The 20,620-nt window shown below is 45.0% G+C and overlaps 1 protein-coding gene across 2 annotated transcripts; it reads right to left on the bottom strand.

Annotated features, from left to right (window-relative positions):
- Window positions 1-9,855: 9,855 nt before the first annotated feature.
- LOC115415805 (uncharacterized) lies at window positions 9,856-17,062 on the bottom strand. 2 transcript variants are annotated; one of them, XM_030129441.1, is made up of 8 exons: window positions 16,911-17,062; window positions 15,158-15,277; window positions 14,088-14,432; window positions 13,871-13,984; window positions 12,080-12,350; window positions 11,865-12,046; window positions 10,784-10,900; window positions 9,856-10,706 (listed from the first exon to the last, which is right to left on the bottom strand). In XM_030129441.1, exons 1-8 carry the CDS (start codon window positions 16,996-16,998, stop codon window positions 10,054-10,056), a joined length of 1,890 nt encoding a protein of 629 aa, XP_029985301.1. In that variant the 5' UTR covers window positions 16,999-17,062; the 3' UTR covers window positions 9,856-10,053. The 2 variants fall into 2 exon arrangements, with proteins under 2 accessions (XP_029985301.1, XP_029985300.1); XM_030129440.1 differs by having other exon boundaries at window positions 11,865-12,350; window positions 16,911-17,061.
- Window positions 17,063-20,620: the final 3,558 nt, after the last annotated feature.

Here is a 20,620-nt window from a genome sequence, read left to right as displayed (position 1 = left end):
TGAGTATATTAAACACACTTTAACCCTGTGCGGTCCAGGTGAGTATATTAAACACACTTTAACCCTCTGCTGTCCAGGTGAGTATATTAAACACACTTTAACCCTCAGGTGTCCAGGTGAGTATATTAAACACACTTTAACCCTCTGCTGTCCAGGTGAGTATATTAAACACACTTTAACCCTCTGCTGTCCAGGTGAGTATATTAAACACACTTTAACCCTGTGGTGTCCAGGTGAGTATATTAAACACACTTTAACCCTGTGCTGTCCAGGTGAGTATATTAAACACACTTTAACCCTGTGCTGTCCAGGTGAGTATATTAAACACACTTTAACCCTCTGGTGTCCAGGTGAGTATATTAAACACACTTTAACCCTGTGCTGTCCAGGTGAGTATATTAAACACACTTTAACCCTGTGCTGTCCAGGTGAGTATATTAAACACACTTTAACCCTGTGCTGTCCAGGTGAGTATATTAAACACACTTTAACCCTGTGCTGTCCAGGTGAGTATATTAAACACACTTTAACCCTGTGCTGTCCAGGTGAGTATATTAAACACACTTTAACCCTGTGCTGTCCAGGTGAGTATATTAAACACACTTTAACCCTCTGGTGTCCAGGTGAGTATATTAAACACACTTTAACCCTGTGCTGTCCAGGTGAGTATATTAAACACACTTTAACCCTCTGCTGTCCAGGTGAGTATATTAAACACACTTTAACCCTCTGGTGTCCAGGTGAGTATATTAAACACACTTTAACCCTGTGCTGTCCAGGTGAGTATATTAAACACACTTTAACCCTCTGCTGTCCAGGTGAGTATATTAAACACACTTTAACCCTGTGGTGTCCAGGTGAGTATATTAAACACACTTTAACCCTCTGGTGTCCAGGTGAGTATATTAAACACACTTTAACCCTCTGCTGTCCAGGTGAGTATATTAAACACACTTTAACCCTCTGCTGTCCAGGTGAGTATATTAAACACACTTTAACCCTCTGCTGTCCAGGTGAGTATATTAAACACACTTTAACCCTCTGCTGTCCAGGTGAGTATATTAAACACACTTTAACCCTGTGGTGTCCAGGTGAGTATATTAAACACACTTTAACCCTGTGCTGTCCAGGTGAGTATATTAAACACACTTTAACCCTTTGGTGTCCAGGTGAGTATATTAAACACACTTTAACCCTCTGCTGTCCAGGTGAGTATATTAAACACACTTTAACCCTCTGCTGTCCAGGTGAGTATATTAAACACACTTTAACCCTCTGCTGTCCAGGTGAGTATATTAAACACACAGTTGTTCATTTGTGTCGATTGTTTAAATTCTGATCCATCCACTAAATCCATCCCATAATAAACAGTGTTAAATCCTACACTAACACCTTCTACCAGTGAGTACAAATACAGGGTGTCCCATAAGTCTCCATATGTAGGAAAAATAAACGTTTCTTGACATAAACCATTTTTATTTCTAGAATATTCTCTATATGACTGCCATTTGTCAGGAACACATTTCCATGTGTGTCCTCCACTGCTGAAGAACTAGAAAGAAGAACTATAAAGAAATCCACGTTAGAACCACAGATGTGTGGAATGGGTTATGTCTCCTATGGATGGAGACTGATGGGACACCCTGTTCACACTGACACACCGAACATTTGACCTAAACAATAAGAATACGACCCAGTGTTGGAGTGAATCCTTTGTTCTGTGAACGTCTGTTTCGTCTGTTTTTGTTGTTTTCGTGGTTATTTTTTTTCTCCCTCGGTCGTTTTCTTTCAGTTTTGTTGTTTTTCCTGTTGTTGTTTTCCTTCAGTTTCATGGTAGTTTTCCTTTGGTTGTTTTTCCAGTTTTTGTTTTTTTGTTGTTGTTTTCCTTCAGGTTTGTTGTTTTTTTTCCTGTTGTTGTTTGTCGTCGTTTTTCCGTCTGTTCCATCGTCTGTCTGATGTGGGTCAGCGTTGACCTTCCGCTCCTCCGACTCCACATCTTCTCTTTTTATCGTTGGTATTTTTAGACGCGCTGCGACGGCAGCGCTGGATGGCATTAGTGTGTGTGTGTGTGTGTGTGTGAACGTGCGCACACTGATCAGATTTGATCACTTTACGCTCAGATGGTTTTGGCTCCTTCATCAACACGAAGCGGCAGCAGAATCTATTTATTTACAGAGTGCATTTGAACGCAGCACAACAGCTGGAGGCAACAGAGAGGAAGTGTGTGTGTGTGTGTGTGTGTGTGTGTACGAATGTGTGTGAGGGTGTATGTGTGTGTGTGTGTGTATACGAATGTGTGTGAGGGTGTATGTGTGTGTGTGTGTGTGTGTACGAATGTGTGTGAGGGTGTGTGTGTGTGTGTGTACAAATGTGTGTGAGGGTGTGTGTGTGTGTGTGTGTACGAATGTGTGTGAGGGTGTGTGTGTGTGTGTGTGTGTGTACGAATGTGTGTGAGGGTGTGTGTGTGTGTGTGTGTGTACGAATGTGTGTGAGGGTGTGTGTGTGTGTGTGTGTGTGTGTACAAATGTGTGTGAGGGTGTATGTGTGTGTGTGTGTGTACGAATGTGTGTGAGGGTGTATGTGTGTGTGTGTGTGTATACGAATGTGTGTGAGGGTGTATGTGTGTGTGTGTGTGTGTACGAATGTGTGTGAGGGTGTGTGTGAGTGTGTGTGTGTACAAATGTGTGTGAGGGTGTGTGTGAGTGTGTGTGTGTGTACGAATGTGTGTGAGGGTGTGTGTGTGTGTGTGTGTACGAATGTGTGTGAGGGTGTATGTGAGTGTGTGTGTGTGTGTGAGTGTGTGTGTTTGTACGAATGTGTGTGAGGGTGTGTGTGAGTGTGTGTGTGTGTGTACGAATGTGTGTGAGGGTGTATGTGAGTGTGTGTGTGTGTGTGAGTGTGTGTGTGTGTACGAATGTGTGTGTGTGTGTACGAGTGTGTGTGGGTGTGTGTGTGTGTACGAGTGTGTGTGTGAGAGGGTGTGTACAAGTGTGTGTGAGTGTGTGTGTGTGTGAGAGGGTGTGTGAGTGTGTGTGTGTGTGAGTTTGTGTGTGTGTACAAGTGTGTGTGTGTATGTGTGTGCATAAGTGTGTATGTAAGTGTATAAGTGTGTGTGTGTATAAGTGTGTATGTGTGTATAAGTGTGTGTGTGTGTGTGTGTGTCAGATTTCTTTAAATACTTCGTGTGTTCTGCTCTGACCACAGCTGACTGACCTGTGACAGGAGGAACCAACAAATAAACAACAGAATCTACAGGAACAACATGCATCTGTGTTTGTGTTTGGTACTGTGTAGTTTTCTGTGCACGTGTTGGGACCCGTCTATTTCCTGGGCTGCAGTGCTCTGGTCTTCGTTCAGGGTCGACACAGATGCACCCACAGACTCTTATTGTGAAAGTCCTCGTCCGTGTCATTGACCAATGAGGATCCAGGACCCGAACGCCAGGGTCCGGTCCAAAGGCCAGGGTCCGGTCCACAGGGTCCGGTCCAAAGGCCAGGGTCTGGTCCACAGGGTCCGGTCCAAAGGCCAGGGTCTGGTCCAAAGGCCAGGGTCCGGTCCACAGGGTCTGGTCCAAAGGCCAGGGTCCGGTCCAAAGGCCAGGGTCTGGTCCACAGGGTCCGGTCCAAAGGCCAGGGTCTGGTCCACAGGGTCTGGTCCAAAGGCCAGGGTCCAGTCCAAACACTAGGGTCCGGTCCAAACACCAGGGTCCGGTCCAGATACCAGGGCCCGGTCCAAAGGCCAAGATCTGGTCCAAACACCAGGGTCCGGTCCAAACACCAGGGTCCGGTCCAGATACCAGGGTCTGGTCCACAGGGTCCGGTCCGGTCCACAGGGTCCGGTCCAAACCTGAACCCTGTTTGGTTAAATGTCAGCTGGTGTTCTCATGACATCAGGCGGGAATTAAAGTGTCAGACGTGACTCAAACGTACACGAAGGAGGTGAAACCACGTCGCCATGGTTACCGCCTGTCACAGCGACGCCCTGCAACCCCCGAGGAGTGAGGTCACATGGTCTCCACCCAGCGTGCGTCACCGTGACGACAGATACACACACACAACAACAGGTTTGGATGTGGGAGCGCCGAGGTCACAGGGGCGGGGTCTGCTCTGAAGCCCCGCCCACACCGGAGCAGGTTCTGGATCATCCTGGGGGGGCCATTTAGGGTCCAACACCGAACTGTGGAGTCAGGTCCCTGTGACGGTGGTGAGATGGTCCTGGTGGTCTACGGGTCAGACCTGGTCCTGGTGGTCTACGGGTCAGACCTGGTCCTGGTGGTCTACGGGTCAGACCTGGTCCTGGTGGTCTACGGGTCAGACCTGGTCCTGGTGGGTCTACGGGTCAGACCTGGTCCTGGTGGGTCTACGGGTCAGACCTGGTCCTGGTGGTCTACGGGTCAGACCTGGTCTGTGGTTCTGGTTCAGTCCATTCAGCCTCTAAAAGATGTGATTCATCCAGACACAGACGACCAAGAGAAAGAACAGACCAGAACAGACCAGAACAGACCAGAACAGACCAGACCAGAACAGAACAGAACAGACCACAACAGACCAGACCAGAACAGACCAGAACAGACCAGACCAGAACAGAACAGAACAGACCAGACCAGAACAGAACAGAACAGACCACAACAGAACAGAACAGACCACAACAGACCAGACCAGAACAGACCAGAACAGACCAGACCAGAACAGAACAGAACAGACCACAACAGACCAGACCAGAACAGACCAGAACAGACCAGACCAGAACAGAACAGACCACAACAGACCAGAACAGAACAGAACAGACCAGAACAGACCAGAACAGACCAGACCAGACCAGACCAGAACAGACCAGAACAGACCAGAACAGAACAGACCAGAACAGACCACAACAGACCAGAACAGAACAGACCACAACAGAACAGACCAGAACAGAACAGACCAGACCAGAACAGACCAGAACAGACCAGAACAGAACAGACCAGACCAGAACAGAACAGAACAGACCAGAACAGACCAGACCAGAACAGACCAGACCAGACCAGACCAGAACAGACCAGAACAGAACAGACCAGAACAGACCAGACCAGAACAGACCAGAACAGACCAGAACAGACCAGAACAGACCACAACAGACCAGAACAGAACAGACCACAACAGAACAGACCAGAACAGACCAGAACAGAACAGACCAGAACAGAACAGACCAGAACAGACCAGAACAGAACAGAACAGACCAGACCAGACCAGAACAGAACAGACCAGACCAGACCAGAATAGACCAGACCAGACCAGACCAGAACAGAACAGACCAGAACAGACCAGACCAGAACAGACCAGAACAGAACAGACCAGAACAGAACAGAACAGACCAGAACAGACCAGACCAGACCAGACCAGACCAGACCAGAACAGACCAGAACAGAACAGAACAGACCAGACCAGAACAGACCAGACAAGACCAGAACAGACCAGAACAGAACAGACCAGAACAGACCACAACAGACCAGACCAGAACAGACCAGACCAGAACAGACCAGAACAGAACAGACCAGAACAGACCAGAACAGAACAGACCAGACCAGACCAGAACAGACCAGACCAGAACAGACCAGAACAGAACAGACCAGAACAGACCAGAACAGACCAGAACAGACCAGAACAGAACAGACCAGAACAGAACAGAACAGACCAGAACAGACCACAACAGACCAGACCAGAACAGACCAGAACAGAACAGACCAGAACAGAACAGAACAGACCAGAACAGAACAGACCACAACAGACCAGACCAGAACAGAACAGAACAGACCAGAACAGACCAGAACAGAACAGACCAGAACAGACCAGACCCTCCCCTGGTGTTTTGAACCTGGACTCCGTGGACGTTCTGTCGTCTGTTTTCATCAGATTCTGATCAAAGCTGTTCTTTCATCTGTTCATGTTCCTATTGATCAGGTTCTAAAGCTGAAGAACCACCAGGATGAAAGGAACATGTGAGGGAACAGTAAAGAGGACCAGAACCTGGAGCTGAAGAAAAGAAAACACAACCTCAAATACACACTGACCTCAAATACACACACACACACACACACACAGTGTCCACATTAGTCCTGTATAATCGTATATCCTCTCTCCTTATAGTTTATATTTTGTATTCAGTTGTTCTAAGTGTACATAAACTCCTGTATATACTTTGTATATGTTCTATATGTTCTATATTTTCTACAGAACCTGCTTCTATAACCACAGGTTTTTCAGTCTGAGTGTTCTTCTGTTTCATATAAACTGACTGAAGGGGTTAAAGGTCAGCAGTTGGGAGTCGAACCATCGCTCTGCTGCCTTGCTCTGCAGTCGTCTCCTCTCTCCAGTGGGATTTGAACCGACAGCCGTGCCCCGGGGGCGGAGCTGAGTGTATCTGAGGAGGCGGATTATTGGCTCACAGTCCAGACGCCGTCACTGATCTGAGCGTCGCTGACGGGCGGATTATTCCACCGCTGCACACGCTCATTTACATACAGCCTCAGCCGCACCGACGCCGCAGGCCACGCCTCCACTTCCTGTGGGAGGAGCCAACGGCACCACAACGTTTGGATGGAATCTGGGTCACAGCGCATCCACTGAAGACCTGGACCCAGAACTGGACCCGGACCTGGATCTGAACCTGGATCTCAACCTGGACCTGTACCTGGACCTGGACCTGGATATGGATCTGAACCTGGACTTGGATCTAGATCTGAACCTAGATCTAGACCTAGCCCTGGTCCTAGTCTTGGTCCTGGTCTTGGCCCTGGTCCAGGTCCTGGTCTTGGTCCTGGTCTGGGTCCTGGTCCAGGTCCTGGTCCTGGTCTTGGTCCTGGCCCTGGTCTTGGTCCTGGTCCTGGTCTTGGCCCTGGTCCAGGTCCTGGTCCTGGTCTTGGCCCTGGTCTTGGTCCTGGTCTTGGCCCTGGTCCAGGTCCTGGTCCTGGCCCTGGTCCTAGTCTTGGTCCTGGTCTTGGCCCTGGTCCGGGTCCTGGTCTTGGTCCTGGTCTTGGTCTTGGTCCTGGTCTTGGTCCTGGTCTGGCTCCTGGTCTTGGTCCTGGTCTTGGTCTTGGCCCTGGTCCAGGTCCTGGTCTTGGTCCTGGCCCTGGTCTTGGTCCTGGTCCTGGTCTTGGTCCTGGCCCTGGTCTTGGTCCTGGTCTTGGCCCTGGTCTTGGTCCTGGTCTTGGTCCTGGTCCGGGTCCTGGTCTTGGTCCTGGTCTTGGTCCTGGTCTGGGTCCTGGTCTTGGTCCTGGTCTTGGTCCTGGTCTTGGTCTTGGCCCTGGTCCAGGTCCTGGTCCTGGTCCTGGTCCTGGCCCTGGTCTTAGGTCCTGGCCCTGGTCTTGGTCCTGGTCTTGGCCCTGGTCCTGGTCTTGGTCCTGGTCCAGGTCCACCAGTCCTAGTATACTGACTGCAGACCCATCGCTGTAAAAACCCCACCTGATAAAACCCAAACAGACTGAAGTCCAGGATCAGACACAAATCGCTGCAGAAACTGAAAAAAACACAAATGAATCCCAGCGTAAACTGGTCCCTGACCTCCAGGGTCAAAGCCAAACCCAGACTGAACCTGAACAACACCTCTGTGCTCCGGACGGACCTGCAGCCCCAGTGCACGCCGGGAGGCGCTCGGTCAGACGGTCGGCACGGCGACCTTGACGCCGCGCCCGGAGGCGGAGCTTCAGACGGCCGTGTTTGGACAGACGGCGTTCTTCAGGGCAGACGTCAGGACGATCACCTACAACACCGGCTGACCTTTGACCTCTGGATGTCATGGACACAGTGAGGGCTCCACCCCCTGGTGGGCGGAGCCAGAACTGCAGGACAAAGGCTCTAATGTTGGGTTCATGAAACCGATACAATATATAAAAGAAAAAAGAAGGTAAAAAAGAAGGTGAATATAGAAAAGAAGAAAGAAGAGAAACATAAAAAAGAAAAAGAAAAAAAAAGATAAATATACAGAAAAAAAAGAAAACATCATGTCACCTGAACACACTGTGTACCTGAACACATCATGTCACCTGAACACACTGTGTACCTGAACACATCATGTCACCTGAACACACTGTGTACCTGAACACATCATGTCACCTGAACACACTGTGTACCTGAACACATCATGTCACCTGAACACACTGTGTACCTGAACAAGCCTCTGATTGGATAAAAACATCCACAGTTCAAGGACAGTTCCAGAATGTTGGTGTCGACTGTGACAAAGGTTTTGACCTGTTGTTATTTTGAGGTTTGGAGCCAGTGAACACTGATGCGTTCACAGACCTGATGCGTTCACGGACCTGATGCGTTCACAGACCTGGTCGTGCATTAGTTCATAGAAACTGAAACATGGATGAAAACTGATGAAAAAAGGAACTGAAAGAATCCACAGTTTCAGACACAGACCAGCAGCACCACCTGGTGGACACACACAGAAATACACACACACAGAAGTACACACACACAGAAATACACACACACAGAAATACACACACACAGCAGCACCACTGAAGGCAAACCATACTACTACTGATACTACTAATACTACTAATACTACTAGTGATACTACTAATACTAGTGATACTACTAATACTACTGATACTACTAATACTACTAATACTACTAGTGATACTACTAATACTAGTGATACTACTAATACTACTGATACTACTAATACTACTAGTGATACTACTAATACTACTAATACTACTAGTGATACTACTAATACTACTAGTGATACTACTGATACTACTAATACTAGTGATACTACTAATACTACTGATACTACTAATACTACTAGTGATACTACTAATACTACTAATACTACTGATACTACTAATACTACTAGTGATACTACTGATACTACTAATGCTAGTGATACTACTAATACTACTGATACTACTAGTGATACTACTAATACTACTGATACTACTAATACTACTAGTGATACTACTAATACTACTAATACTACTGATACTACTAATACTACTAGTGATACTACTGATACTACTAATACTAGTGATACTACTAATACTACTGATACTACTAATACTACTAGTGATACTACTAATACTACTGATACTACTAATACTACTAGTGATACTACTAATACTACCGATACTACTAATACTACTAGTGATACTACTGATACTACTAATACTAGTGATACTACTAATACTACTAGTGATACTACTACTACTACTGGTACTACTAATACTACTAGTGATACTACTGATACTAGTGATACTACTACTACTACTACTACTACTGGTACTACTAATACTACTAGTGATACTACTGATACTACAAATACTAGTGATACTACTAATACTACTAGTGATACTACTACTACTACTACTGGTACTACTAATACTACTAGTGATACTAGTAATACTACTACTGATACTATTAATACTACTACTGATGCTACTAATACTACTAGTGATACTACTAGTACTACTACTGATACTGCCACTACTACTACTCTATAATATCAGTACAGTACATCCAGTACTTCCAGTAGACTAGCTCAGAGTTCTGGGTAATTCACCCCTTGGCCCCTCCCCCTTGGCCCCTCCCTCTTGGCCCTCCACATGAAGGGGTAGAGGTGTCCCTATTCTCCATGAGTCAGAGGGGAGGGGCTAAGGGGGAGGGGCTGTTTGACCCTCCAAACAGAGACATTTCAGGACCAAACTACAAACCACTGCCACTTACAACTGTGTTTAAAGGGGGAGGGGCCAAGGGGGAGGGGTAAGGGGGAGGGATCAAGGGTGAATTGGGATTGGGCCACACACTCGTCTGCTGTTTTTTAATAACGGCGTTAACGTTGGTTTCCATGTTTTCATTAGTTTTCTGAAACTCTCTGAACTCCAGCTGAATTTCAGTTCAACTGTGGACGATGGAAATTTAAACTGATTCAACTGTGAGTCTATTCAACACAGAAGAACAGTGGAAATAAAACCAGACTCTTTATTTAAAAGGAAGAACACCACAGTTTGAAAATATTCAAAATACAAACATCCCAACGGAATCATATAAAAGAGAAAACGCTTCAACTTCAAATCCCTGGTAGAAACCACAGACACACGTTCAACAGGAAACAGAATGTGGAAGAAAGTTCACAAACTGGATTAAACGGACACGTCTGTCTGAGGGCGGCTCCCGGTGGTCGTCGCCGGTACCACGCCTTCACGTCGTCTCGGAGTGAATGGTCTCGATGATCTTCTTCTTCAGTCTTTTGACTTTGTCCGGCGGCGTCTCGTTCAGACACTCCTCCACGTACTTCAGGAAGCCGGCGTGCGGCAACGGCGTCTGATTCTGACACAACGTCCTTATCAGTTCCAGTGCCTCGACGGCGGTGGGCGGAGCTGGCTGAGACGGCCTCTTTTGCGCCGACGCTCTGCCGGCGACGGACGAGGAGGCGGAAGGCGACGAGGACGGGGAGCAGGGCTGGGAGTCGGGGGGGCGTGGCCGAGGGCGGGGCGGCGAAGGCGCCGCTTTGAGGGGCGCGGCTGTCCGGGCAGAGGAGGCGGAGCTGTTCGTGCTGCTCGTCCTCGTCGCAGGAGTCGCAGAGGAACATGAGGTCGCGGTAGTGTCTCCACCGCGGCAGGTAGAAGTCCTCCGAACCACACGTCTTATTGGAGCTCGCCGCTCTGTGTTCGCGCCGGAAAATGGTCCGAAGATTCCGGAATTTGGTTTTGATGTCATCGACTGAAGGCGGAGGAAAGAACGGGTTAGACGCGGAGGAGGGGTTTACCTGGGGCGGGGTTTGTGTGGGTGTGTCTTACCTGTGAAAGGCACCGGTTGGTTCTCGGACAGCAGAGCGCTCAGCGTCTCCAGCAGACTCCGCCTCAACAGACGGTTACTGTACCGCTCCGACCGCAGGTTCCACAGACAGCCGTGTTCTGGAAAACAGGACACGCCTTCACTTCAACCAACCAATCAACACCCACTGACGTGACCCCGCCCACCTGGTTCGTCAGGTTGCAATTTCATTTCTTAAGATCCCCATTAGCAAGTGAATCATCCGTCGCTGTTCTTCCTGGGGTCTCCTGTACATTATATTAAAATTTACATTAATCATACACCATTCACTCACACACACACACACACACACACACACACACACACAGGACATATCCAACAGCCAAATGCAATAAAAATAAATAAACAAACAAAATCAGGACTATTCATTGGTACTCCTTCACCAACCAACACATGTCTGATACAAATCATGAGACATCTTTCTATATTATCGATACTCCTTCCATTTCATATCTGCTGTGTAAACAAAAAAGTTTTAATTTCCTTTGGAAACATTTTCTATTATTTTCCAACAACACAAACCCTGACAGCCCATTCCATTCAACCATGGCCTCATAAAAAAACGTTCTCTGGAACTGTTGGTTGTGTCTAAAGGCAGAGCACACCGTGGTTACCTGGTTTATCTTCTACAATAATTATGATGATCAGCAAAAAATGACAGTTTTCTGTGAGTAGTTTCTGGAGTTTGTGTTCCTATAATGTTACGAATAAATGATAATAAAGAATATTTCAATCTAGATGCTACAGTTAACCATGTCAAACTGTTGTGCACTGTGGTTCTATTAGTTCTGTTTGTTCAACCCAAAAGTATTCATGCCGCTTTATTCTGTGCGACTTTGTGTAAATTATTTTCATTAGTATTTGACCAGAACACTGAAGCAGAATCCATGTGAGATCAGACTAATGACTGAACTAACCGCTTGGTCAACCACTGGGGAACACATTTCTTACAGTGTCTAATTATTCCTCTACTCCGACCCAGTTTTTGCAATATACTATTTATTTGGCCGTTCCACGACACGTCGTAAAAGGTCAGACGCGTACCGGAGTAAAACCTGATGAGCTGCTCCACTTTGTCCTCCGTCCAATAGCAGCGGGATTCAGTGCTCAGAGGGGCGGGGTTTGTGGGAGGGTCCTCCGGTGGAGAGGCGGGGCCTGTCTCAGTTTTGAGTTGATCTGGAGACGCAGAGATGAAGACGTGGTATGGAGACACGGCGGCGGCGGAGGAGGTGGAGACAGCGGTGGCGGAGGAGGCGGAGACAGCGGTGGCATCAGCTCCTGAGGTTGAACCGTTGGATGCGCTGCTGTTGACGTAGGTGGAGCTGCAGTAGGTGGAGGCGGGGCTTGGGTCTGCGTCCTTCTCATCGGAGGCGTCGTCCTCATCGCAGGACTCGCAGAGGAACATCAGCTGCTGGTAGTGTTTCCATTTGGACACGTAGGGTCGGTCGGACGCTCGGCCGAACTGAACCGACTTCAGCTCCCGGTTAAAGACCGTCCGAAGGTTCTTAAACTTGGACTTTATGTCGTCGACTGGAAAACACAAACACAGCACGAATAAACATGAAAACAAACTGAATCCACACGACGAGGACGAGACGCTCCGAAACAGAAACAGAAGGAAAAAACTGAACACACGTTTGATGCATTTCAAATCCAACTTATTCAGGACTTTGGTTCTGGTCTGATCCGGTTCTGGTTCACATTACGACTGTGAAGACTAGGGCTGTTAGAAAATATCAGTTCTGCCACATGTCACGATATTTCATTTCACAATACTGCATCGATATTAAAAAGTACTGTATCAATACTTTTAGGTATTTATTCAAATGCAGATGTTGTGGAGGTTCATTTTTGTTTTCGTTTTTTCTTTATTTTATTCCCTCCGCCAGGAGGTACTGTGATCACTCTGCTTTGTGTGTGTGTGTGTGTGTGTGTGTTCATCTTTAGTGTAAAACTCTTCCATCCATCTTTCCCAGATCTTCCCCACAGATAGGCCTAGGCCCTGGGACCAACCCAGTCCATTTTGGTCCCAGTAGGACACAGTTCAAGGTCACAACATCTACAGTTTTCCATCTGTCATCATCGAGACATTTTCCAAAATTCATCCAAAATTCCAAACGACTCAGATTCTCCTCCAGTTGGATCCACCTGTAGCTTAGAACAATCTCTTGTATGTGGAACTAAATTGTCCACATCCACTGTGGAATGTGGACTCTGTGGACATTTACACTGAACACTGAAAATCCCATTTCCCACACATTTAAAATTAGAACTCAACTAATATTGATGTGAACTGAATCTAATTGGACAGACACATGACTGGGACCAGATTCAACTGTTTCTGTGTATGGAACAACCTGGAAACTGTGGAATTACCTCCGCCAAGGAGGTTCTGTTTGTGCCAGTGTTTGTCTGTTAGCAAGATAACTGAAAAAGTTATGGACGGATTTGGATGAAAATGTTCAGGAAATGTTGATACTGGGACGAGGAAGAAATGATTAAATTTTGGTGGTGGTGGTGGTGGGGGGGGCACTGATCTGCCTTGGCAGAGGTCTGCGCTCTCCAAGTGCTTTTGTAGTTTATTATTATTTAACACTCTTTTATTAAATAATGGTTCTTTGAATCGTCCTAAAAGCACTTTTTTCTGTCTGAGAGGCAGATGGGAGTTCCTTTGTTTGGATTGAACTCAAATCCTGTTCTGATGTTAGTTGTGAACTAATAGAATCTGAACATTTGAACAGGATCTGAAACTGGAATGTCTGGAAAACACAATTTCAGTTTGAACACAGTTTGAACATTTAGTGATAGAACATTAGATCCTGTTGGGATCAAATAAAAATAAGTTTAGTATTTGTGCAGATTTCTGCTGGAGTTCAATTCTTCAAGGAAATAATCATTTAAAAGAAACAGAAAAAATTGCCTTTTCCACAGTATCATGATATATCATGATATATCGTATTGTGATCCTAGTGTTGTGGTTTGTATCCTATCTTCAGATTCTTGCCCTAGTGCAGACATTTCAGATCCAGTGTGGGCGTGGCACCGTTTACCTGAGAAGCTCACTGATTGGTCGGACAGCTGCTGCCTCAGCGTCTCCAGCAGCTTCATCCTCAGTAAACGGTTGTTGTGGTTTTCGCAGCGTTTGTTCCACAGACAGCGATGATCTGCAACCACCACAAAACACCACAAACACAGCGGCCTGTTCAGTGCGGGGTCGCACAGGTCAAAGGTCGTGTGTGTCTGCTGTGGCGTCGGCTGTGTTTTCACCTGCGTAGAAGGAGATCAGCTGACGTTCACGCTCCTCCGTCCAATAGCACTTCACCGCCACATTAAAGGTGTCGCAGGGGGCGGAGCCGGGCAGGGACGCCGAGGTGGTGTGAAGGAAGGAGGGCACGATTCCAGGGGAGGTGGGCGGGGCCTCCTCCTCCTGTGGGCGTGTCTGCGGAGACGGCGGCGGCTCGTCGTCGTCCTGCAGCAGGAACATGAGCTGCTGGTAGTGTTTCCACTGAGGCTGGAAGACGTCGCCTCCGGACGCTCGGCTGGCCGTCACCTGCTTCACCTGACGCTGGAACGTCGTCCGCAGGTTCTTAAACTTGTTCTTGATGTCGTCGACTGAGAAGAAACAAACACAGACATTATCAACCTGTGTGGGCGGTCCTTACCTGTGTGGGCGGTCCTTACCTGTGTGGGCGGTCCTTACAGGTCAAAGGTCACATGATTTTAGACAAGGTCAAGGTCATTTGACTGGGCATATTTACACTGAAAGTGTGTGGCCCTTTTCTGGAAAAAGAAATCTGGTACCTGCTGAACTGCAGAAAGGGGAGGGTACCAGATGGGTAATCTAGGATCACATGTTCTCCAGTGAAAGCCCTGAGTGCATGTCTGTGAAATAAGACTAGGGAAGAAAGAAATCAGCAAAAACATGTGATTTGACCCCTTTTTCAGTGTCAAATGACCTTGACCTTGTCTAAAATCATGTGACCTTTGACCTGTACATGATCTGAGACCTTCATAAATGACAGGAGCATCCCCCAAAACCTCTAATATGACATTTGCATGAGCAAATATGGCAGAACTAACCCACAAATGCAGGATTTTCTATTGAAAAATGGGTTTTCTGCACTCGGCTGACGGGCACCCTAAAGATGGAGGTGGGGGGGGGTCTAAAACTTTTCGGATTGGGACGAAATTTATTTTTTGGGAGTTACTGATATATAAGAGATGAACTGGTCAAATTAAGAGCTGGATCAGAAAAGAAGTCCCAAAAATGAGACGCCCTACTGTGTAGGTCGTTCTTACCTGTGTGGGCGGTCCTTATCTGTGTGGGCGGTTCTTACCTGTAAAGGGTACTGCAGGGGGCGTGGCCGACAGCAGCTGTCTCAGTCGTTCCAGAGTTTTCCACCTCAGGTGTCGGTTCTTGTAGTTCTCGGAGCGGTGGTTCCACAGACAGCTGTTCTCTGAAAACCAAACAAACATCTGCTGTGAGAACACGCACACGCTTCACCTGAAACCACAGGTGTGATGACCTCCAACCAGCTGATGGGCGGGGCTTCTACTCTGGTCAGAACTGATTGGTCAGTAAGTTTGCAACAAGGAATCTGTGTATCATTCGTTCATTCATTTCATTCATTCAATTTAAACTAAAAATCAAAAAACAAAAAAACGACTCTTTCGTTGTTTTTTGATTTTTAGTTTGAAATTGAAAAACAAATAAACGAATGATACACGGATTAACAAGGACTATTTATTGGTTTCAGTTTCTTTGGTTCAGTTACTGACACCTGTGGTCAATGGAGTTATTCTGATAAAAGTTGGATTTTTCTGCAGATTAAAGTGTGTTTATCAGTTCTTAGTGTAAGTTTAGTGACAGAAAACACATTAGACTGAATTAGTTCAAAATCTGATGGACTCATGAGCACATGACAGAGGAATGATGGTGATTATTGTTATACATCAGACTGTACAACTCATCACTGAGTGGTCATGGGGGGTCTGGGTCTCGGCCTCAGCCATGACCATACTAGGACTGACCTAGTCAGACTTTAAAACCACCAAGCACCGTCTGTAGTTGGACTACACCCACTTTCCAAACCACCGTAGAACACTTAAATAACTGTGCCTCTTTATATCATTTATATATATATATATATATATATATATATATATATATTTGTACTGATGTGCCTCTTAGTCAGGTCTCCCTCGAAAAAGAGATTTCATCTCAAGGGACTTCCTGGTTAAATAAATAAATAAATCATGGCTACACTTTTTATTACTTTCACTTTTTTTTTTTTTAAATCAATGCCCTGAAATGTGAATACAGTCAGAAGTCTTTCTGCACAGTACTGTACAGGAAGCACTTTTACAGTAGTTTCTTTAGCAATTGTCTCTTAGAGTGTATATACTAACCTTTTTGTCAGCCTGGTACTAACCCACTTTTGGGTTGGATGTAAACTGCTGAATACTTGAATTTCTCCCAGGGATCAAGAAAGTATCTATCTATCTATCTATCTATCTATCTATCTATCTATCTATCTATCTATCTATCTATCTATTATTATTATTATTATTGTTGCCACTATTACTACTATTATAACTATTATTATTAACTATTATAATTATTATTAATGTTATTGAAGTGAATGAGTTCACTTTTACTGTTTAACTCTTTCTTCCGTCTGTAGTAGATCTTTCTTTTTCAGTGTCAAACAGCTGGACTTTCATCTGCCTCTGTGTAACACTCTGTGTTAAACACTCTCAGTGTTAAACACTCTCAGTGTTAAACTAACTGCAGAATTCAAACCTTAAACTTTATTTGTTTCTTTTAGACTTTATTTATTTAACTCTTAAACTCCTTCTTTTTTCTGTTTTTTCCTCCTCTCATTAAACCGGGTTCATCCGGTACCGGTACCGGTTTAACGGCTCTGTTCTATGTTTGGTCTCCGTTGCTCGTCGCCATTGCTGTTTTCTGTTGCCGTTTCCATTAGTTGTCGGTTGCCCGTCGCCGTTGCGGCTCGTGCCGTTGCTCGTGTCCGGTGTTTCGGGGCCGGTAAGTGTTTGAGTTCCAGCCCCGGTGTGTGTTGGACTCACGGTAGAAGAAGGCTATGAGGGTCCGCTCTTTGTCGTCGGTCCACGGTCCTTCCGCCGAACCCACCGGAACCACCGGAGCCGCCGCCATGTTGGCCGTTGCTGGTTTCTTCTTCTGCGCCGCTCACAGGTCACGTGCTCTGAATGCAGGGCTGTGATTGGACCGTCCGGCAGTGCCTGCATTGCCCTGTAGATGGAGCTGTTGGTCTGTTTTCACAGGTTTGGCTTCGTTTCAAAAGAATTTATTCCGTGTTAAAATAATGTATTTAACCTCCTCAGACCCAGCTATGTGGACAAGTTTCACAGCTTTATACAAAAAAAGAAAGAAAACTGTCCACCAAAAAGGACATTCCATAAAAATGTAAAAACTGCATCTGAAAAAACTGTTGCATCAGGATGTTTCCAATCCAAGCAGTGACTGAAGAAACCAAACAGAGCTGGTACTGGGCGACATGTCCTGGGTCTGAGGAAAAACACAAACCTGTCATTACTAAAACTCTCTGAGGTGATTGTTATTTTATGTAGATCTCAAATCATACAAAACAATATGTTTAAACTTACAATTGAATATGATGTAGTTAATAATGAGTAATTCATTAATTTATTCCTTGTTTAAATCAAGTCCAGCATTCAATGTTGACCTAACTCTCAAATCCATAAAAAATTTAATTTTAATGTTTTTTTTTTTCTTACAACAGAAACCGGTTCAAGGAGTTCAATGAATATTTTAAAACAGAATCAACAATTACCGTTTTTTTTTTATTTATTTAATTTTAAATAACAGTTTGAATTGTCTGAATTCATTCATTTTTCAAACCACATACATGTTGATGAAGGTAAATTAAATTATTTTTCAATAACTGAACAAAACACTATACTGTGTATTTGTGACGTTACCTCCACCATGGAGGTTCCATTTTTGCCTGCGTTGGTTTGTCTGTCTGTCCGTGTGCCAGATAACTCAAAAAGTTATGGATGGATTTGGATTTCAGGAAATGTTGATACTGACACAAGGAACAAATGATTACATTTTGGTGATATGGGGGGGGGGACTGATCTGCCTTGGCGGAGGTCTGCGCTCTCCGAGTGCTTTTCTAGTTTAAAACATGCATCATGTTCTTTAAAATGTCTGTTTTTGTTTCAGACTGAACTCACAGGAACCAAACCAGTGTTTGGAGAATTCCACTTTTTACAGAATGTTGGCTCATTGTTCTTCGTTTCATTCTAAACCTGTAGTTTGTCTGCAGGTTCTTTCCTGTATATTAAATATAAAACAGTGCAGTTGTTGAAAACAGTGGCCAGACCAGTGTGTGATGTATTTGACTTTTATTTCCTGTCTGCTTCAACTCCACACAAACACAGTGTATTTACACGTCAGCCCCTCCCACCTGCCCAGGCCACACCCACTATTTACACGCCTTCAGAGCACCTGACTGCCATCGCGTTCACAGACTCAACACTTTAAACATGTTTAGATATGAAGAGACTCCGCCTCCTGTCAGTGAACTGGGTCGAGTGAGCATCAGACCTGATGGGAGAGAGAGAGAATAACTCCATTTTCTGAATTTCTTCACAACAGTTTCGTTGAAAACACGCCTTCGTGGAACGGTTTTCACATTTTTCAGCTGAGAATGAAACTAGACAAATAGAATATCTGAGTCTTCTGCCATGATTTTGGAAGTTTGAGGAAATTCAAAGTGTCTTCATTGAAATATTTTCTTTAAGTATTGTCATCTGTTCTAAGTTAAACCTTTTATAATCCGGTCCAATCCGCTTTGTAAACTGAGTTTCTCAGACTGAACTGATGACGGCAGAAACAGAGAAGAGGAAGAGCAGGCCCCGCCTTGTTTGGATATGGCCACGCCCCCATGCTTTGATTGGCTGGAGGTACAAACTCCCTCTCGAAGGTCGACGCCCACAGACTTTGTGAACAAAGTAAAAGAAGAAGAAAAAGTGACTCCACTGCCAAAGGTCAGAGGTCGACAGATTGAACACGTCCAGTGTTTTTAAAGGAACATTTATATATTATACGACCCTGGTGTTAAAAAAAGAACAAAAGTAAAAAAAAAAAAAAGTATTTTTAATATTTATAGAGTGGACTTGAATAAACACATCCAACCTGTTTCTGTGTTCAACTGTTGACTTCAGTCCTTTTAACACCAGGGTCTGATCAGGTTCATTCATGTGGGTTCTGTTCTCACTCATGTGTGGAAATAAATCTGACAGAGCACAAATCAGATGTACTATAGAATAGAATTAATATGGCAAAGAATACATTTAGCCTTAATGTTCAATAGAATTTTACAGACTTGTAAGATTTTTTCACATTTTACAAAAACAAAAGATAATACCATTGTAAGCAGGACATTAATCTGTATGTAAATGTTCTGGATAATTATCCAAAGAAACATGATTCATTCTAATATTAATAGTCTTCATTAGCAATAAAATGATATTAACAAATATTTGGGTCATTATTTAACGTTATCTAAATGGAGTAAGGCTTTAGTTTCAGTTACACTTGGACTCTTCCATGTTCTTCGTACACGTTCGTAAACTCGAAGGCCTTTACAAACGCGTGAACAAGGACGCCGTTTGGTGAACTACACAGCCCGGCTTCGGTTTGAGCGTTTCCGTCACGTTGTTAGTGTCGGGCTGAAAAACCACCAAAGATATGAACGACATGAAGTCTAGAAGTGTGTCCATGGACTGGGACGGCAGGAGCCTGCTGAAGCAGAAGCAGAAGCAGAGTGTGTTCAAGGACTCTGCAGGCGGCTTCAGTAGGGTCCAGACACCCGCAGCTTCAGCAGGGTCCAGACACCCGCAGCTTCAGCAGGGTCCAGACACCCGCAGCTTCAGCAGGGTCCAGACACCCGCAGCTTCAGCAGGGTCCAGACACCCGCAGCTTCAGCAGGGTCCAGACACCCGCAGCTTCAGCAGGGTCCAGACACCCGCAGCTTCAGCAGGGTCCAGACACCCGCAGCTTCAGCAGGGTCCAGACGCCCACCGAACAAACACCACAGCACACAGGTATCAAACATGAGGACCGGGGCCCAAAACTGGCCCACCAAAGTGTCCAATCCGGCCCACGGGATGAATTAGCAAAGTGTCAGTTAGGGCATCGAACTCAAAAATAATATCATAATAACCTATAAATAATGACAACATTTTTTTTCTTTGATTTAGTGCAAAAAACATTAAATTATGACAATTTTTACATGAACAAACAATAAAATGTGAATTATCTGAACAAATATGAACCTGAAATGTCTAAAGAAAATAAAGTGCAACTTTACCAATATCCTGCCTGTTATTAAATGTTTTGTTTATTTGTAATTGTAATGTAAGTTTTAACGCACATGTGTAAATTATAAACTGAGACAGAATATTGTTAAAATTGCACTTATTTTTCTTAAGACATTTCAAGTTGTTCATATTATTCAGATTTTTAAGGAAACGTTGTAGAGGTAAACTTGATCATAATAGAATTTGACTTTTTTCACTGTTAGTAGTTTACTGGTCCGGCCCAGTTCAGATCAGATTTAGCTGAATGTGGATCTGAACAAACATGAGTTTGACAGCCCTGGACTACATAAACCTGACTGATTTATTTTATTTTTTAAATTTTAGTCAAGTTTTTAGCTTTTGTTTTAATCATCTCTTATTCCTGTTTGAATTTCCTTCTTTATTTTGGATCTTTTCTGCACTTTCCT

Source organism: Sphaeramia orbicularis, unplaced genomic scaffold (assembly GCF_902148855.1).
Source record: "Sphaeramia orbicularis unplaced genomic scaffold, fSphaOr1.1, whole genome shotgun sequence".
Classification (NCBI taxonomy): Eukaryota; Metazoa; Chordata; class Actinopteri; order Kurtiformes; family Apogonidae; genus Sphaeramia; species Sphaeramia orbicularis.
Note: the sequence above shows the minus strand (reverse complement) of the source record. Positions and strands in the feature narration are given on the sequence as shown.

Bases quoted from the DNA above. Each gene is read 5' to 3' on its own strand.
- LOC115415805 (XM_030129440.1), bottom strand. From the start codon at position 16,998: ATGGCGGCGGCTCCGGTGGTTCCGGTGGGTTCGGCGGAAGGACCGTGG. The intron at 15,278-16,910 runs GTGAGTCCAACA...TTTGGTTTTCAG, and splicing joins CCTCATAGCCTTCTTCTACC to AGAACAGCTGTCTGTGGAAC. The intron at 14,433-15,157 runs GTAAGAACCGCC...GTTTCTTCTCAG, and splicing joins CCCTGCAGTACCCTTTACAG to TCGACGACATCAAGAACAAG.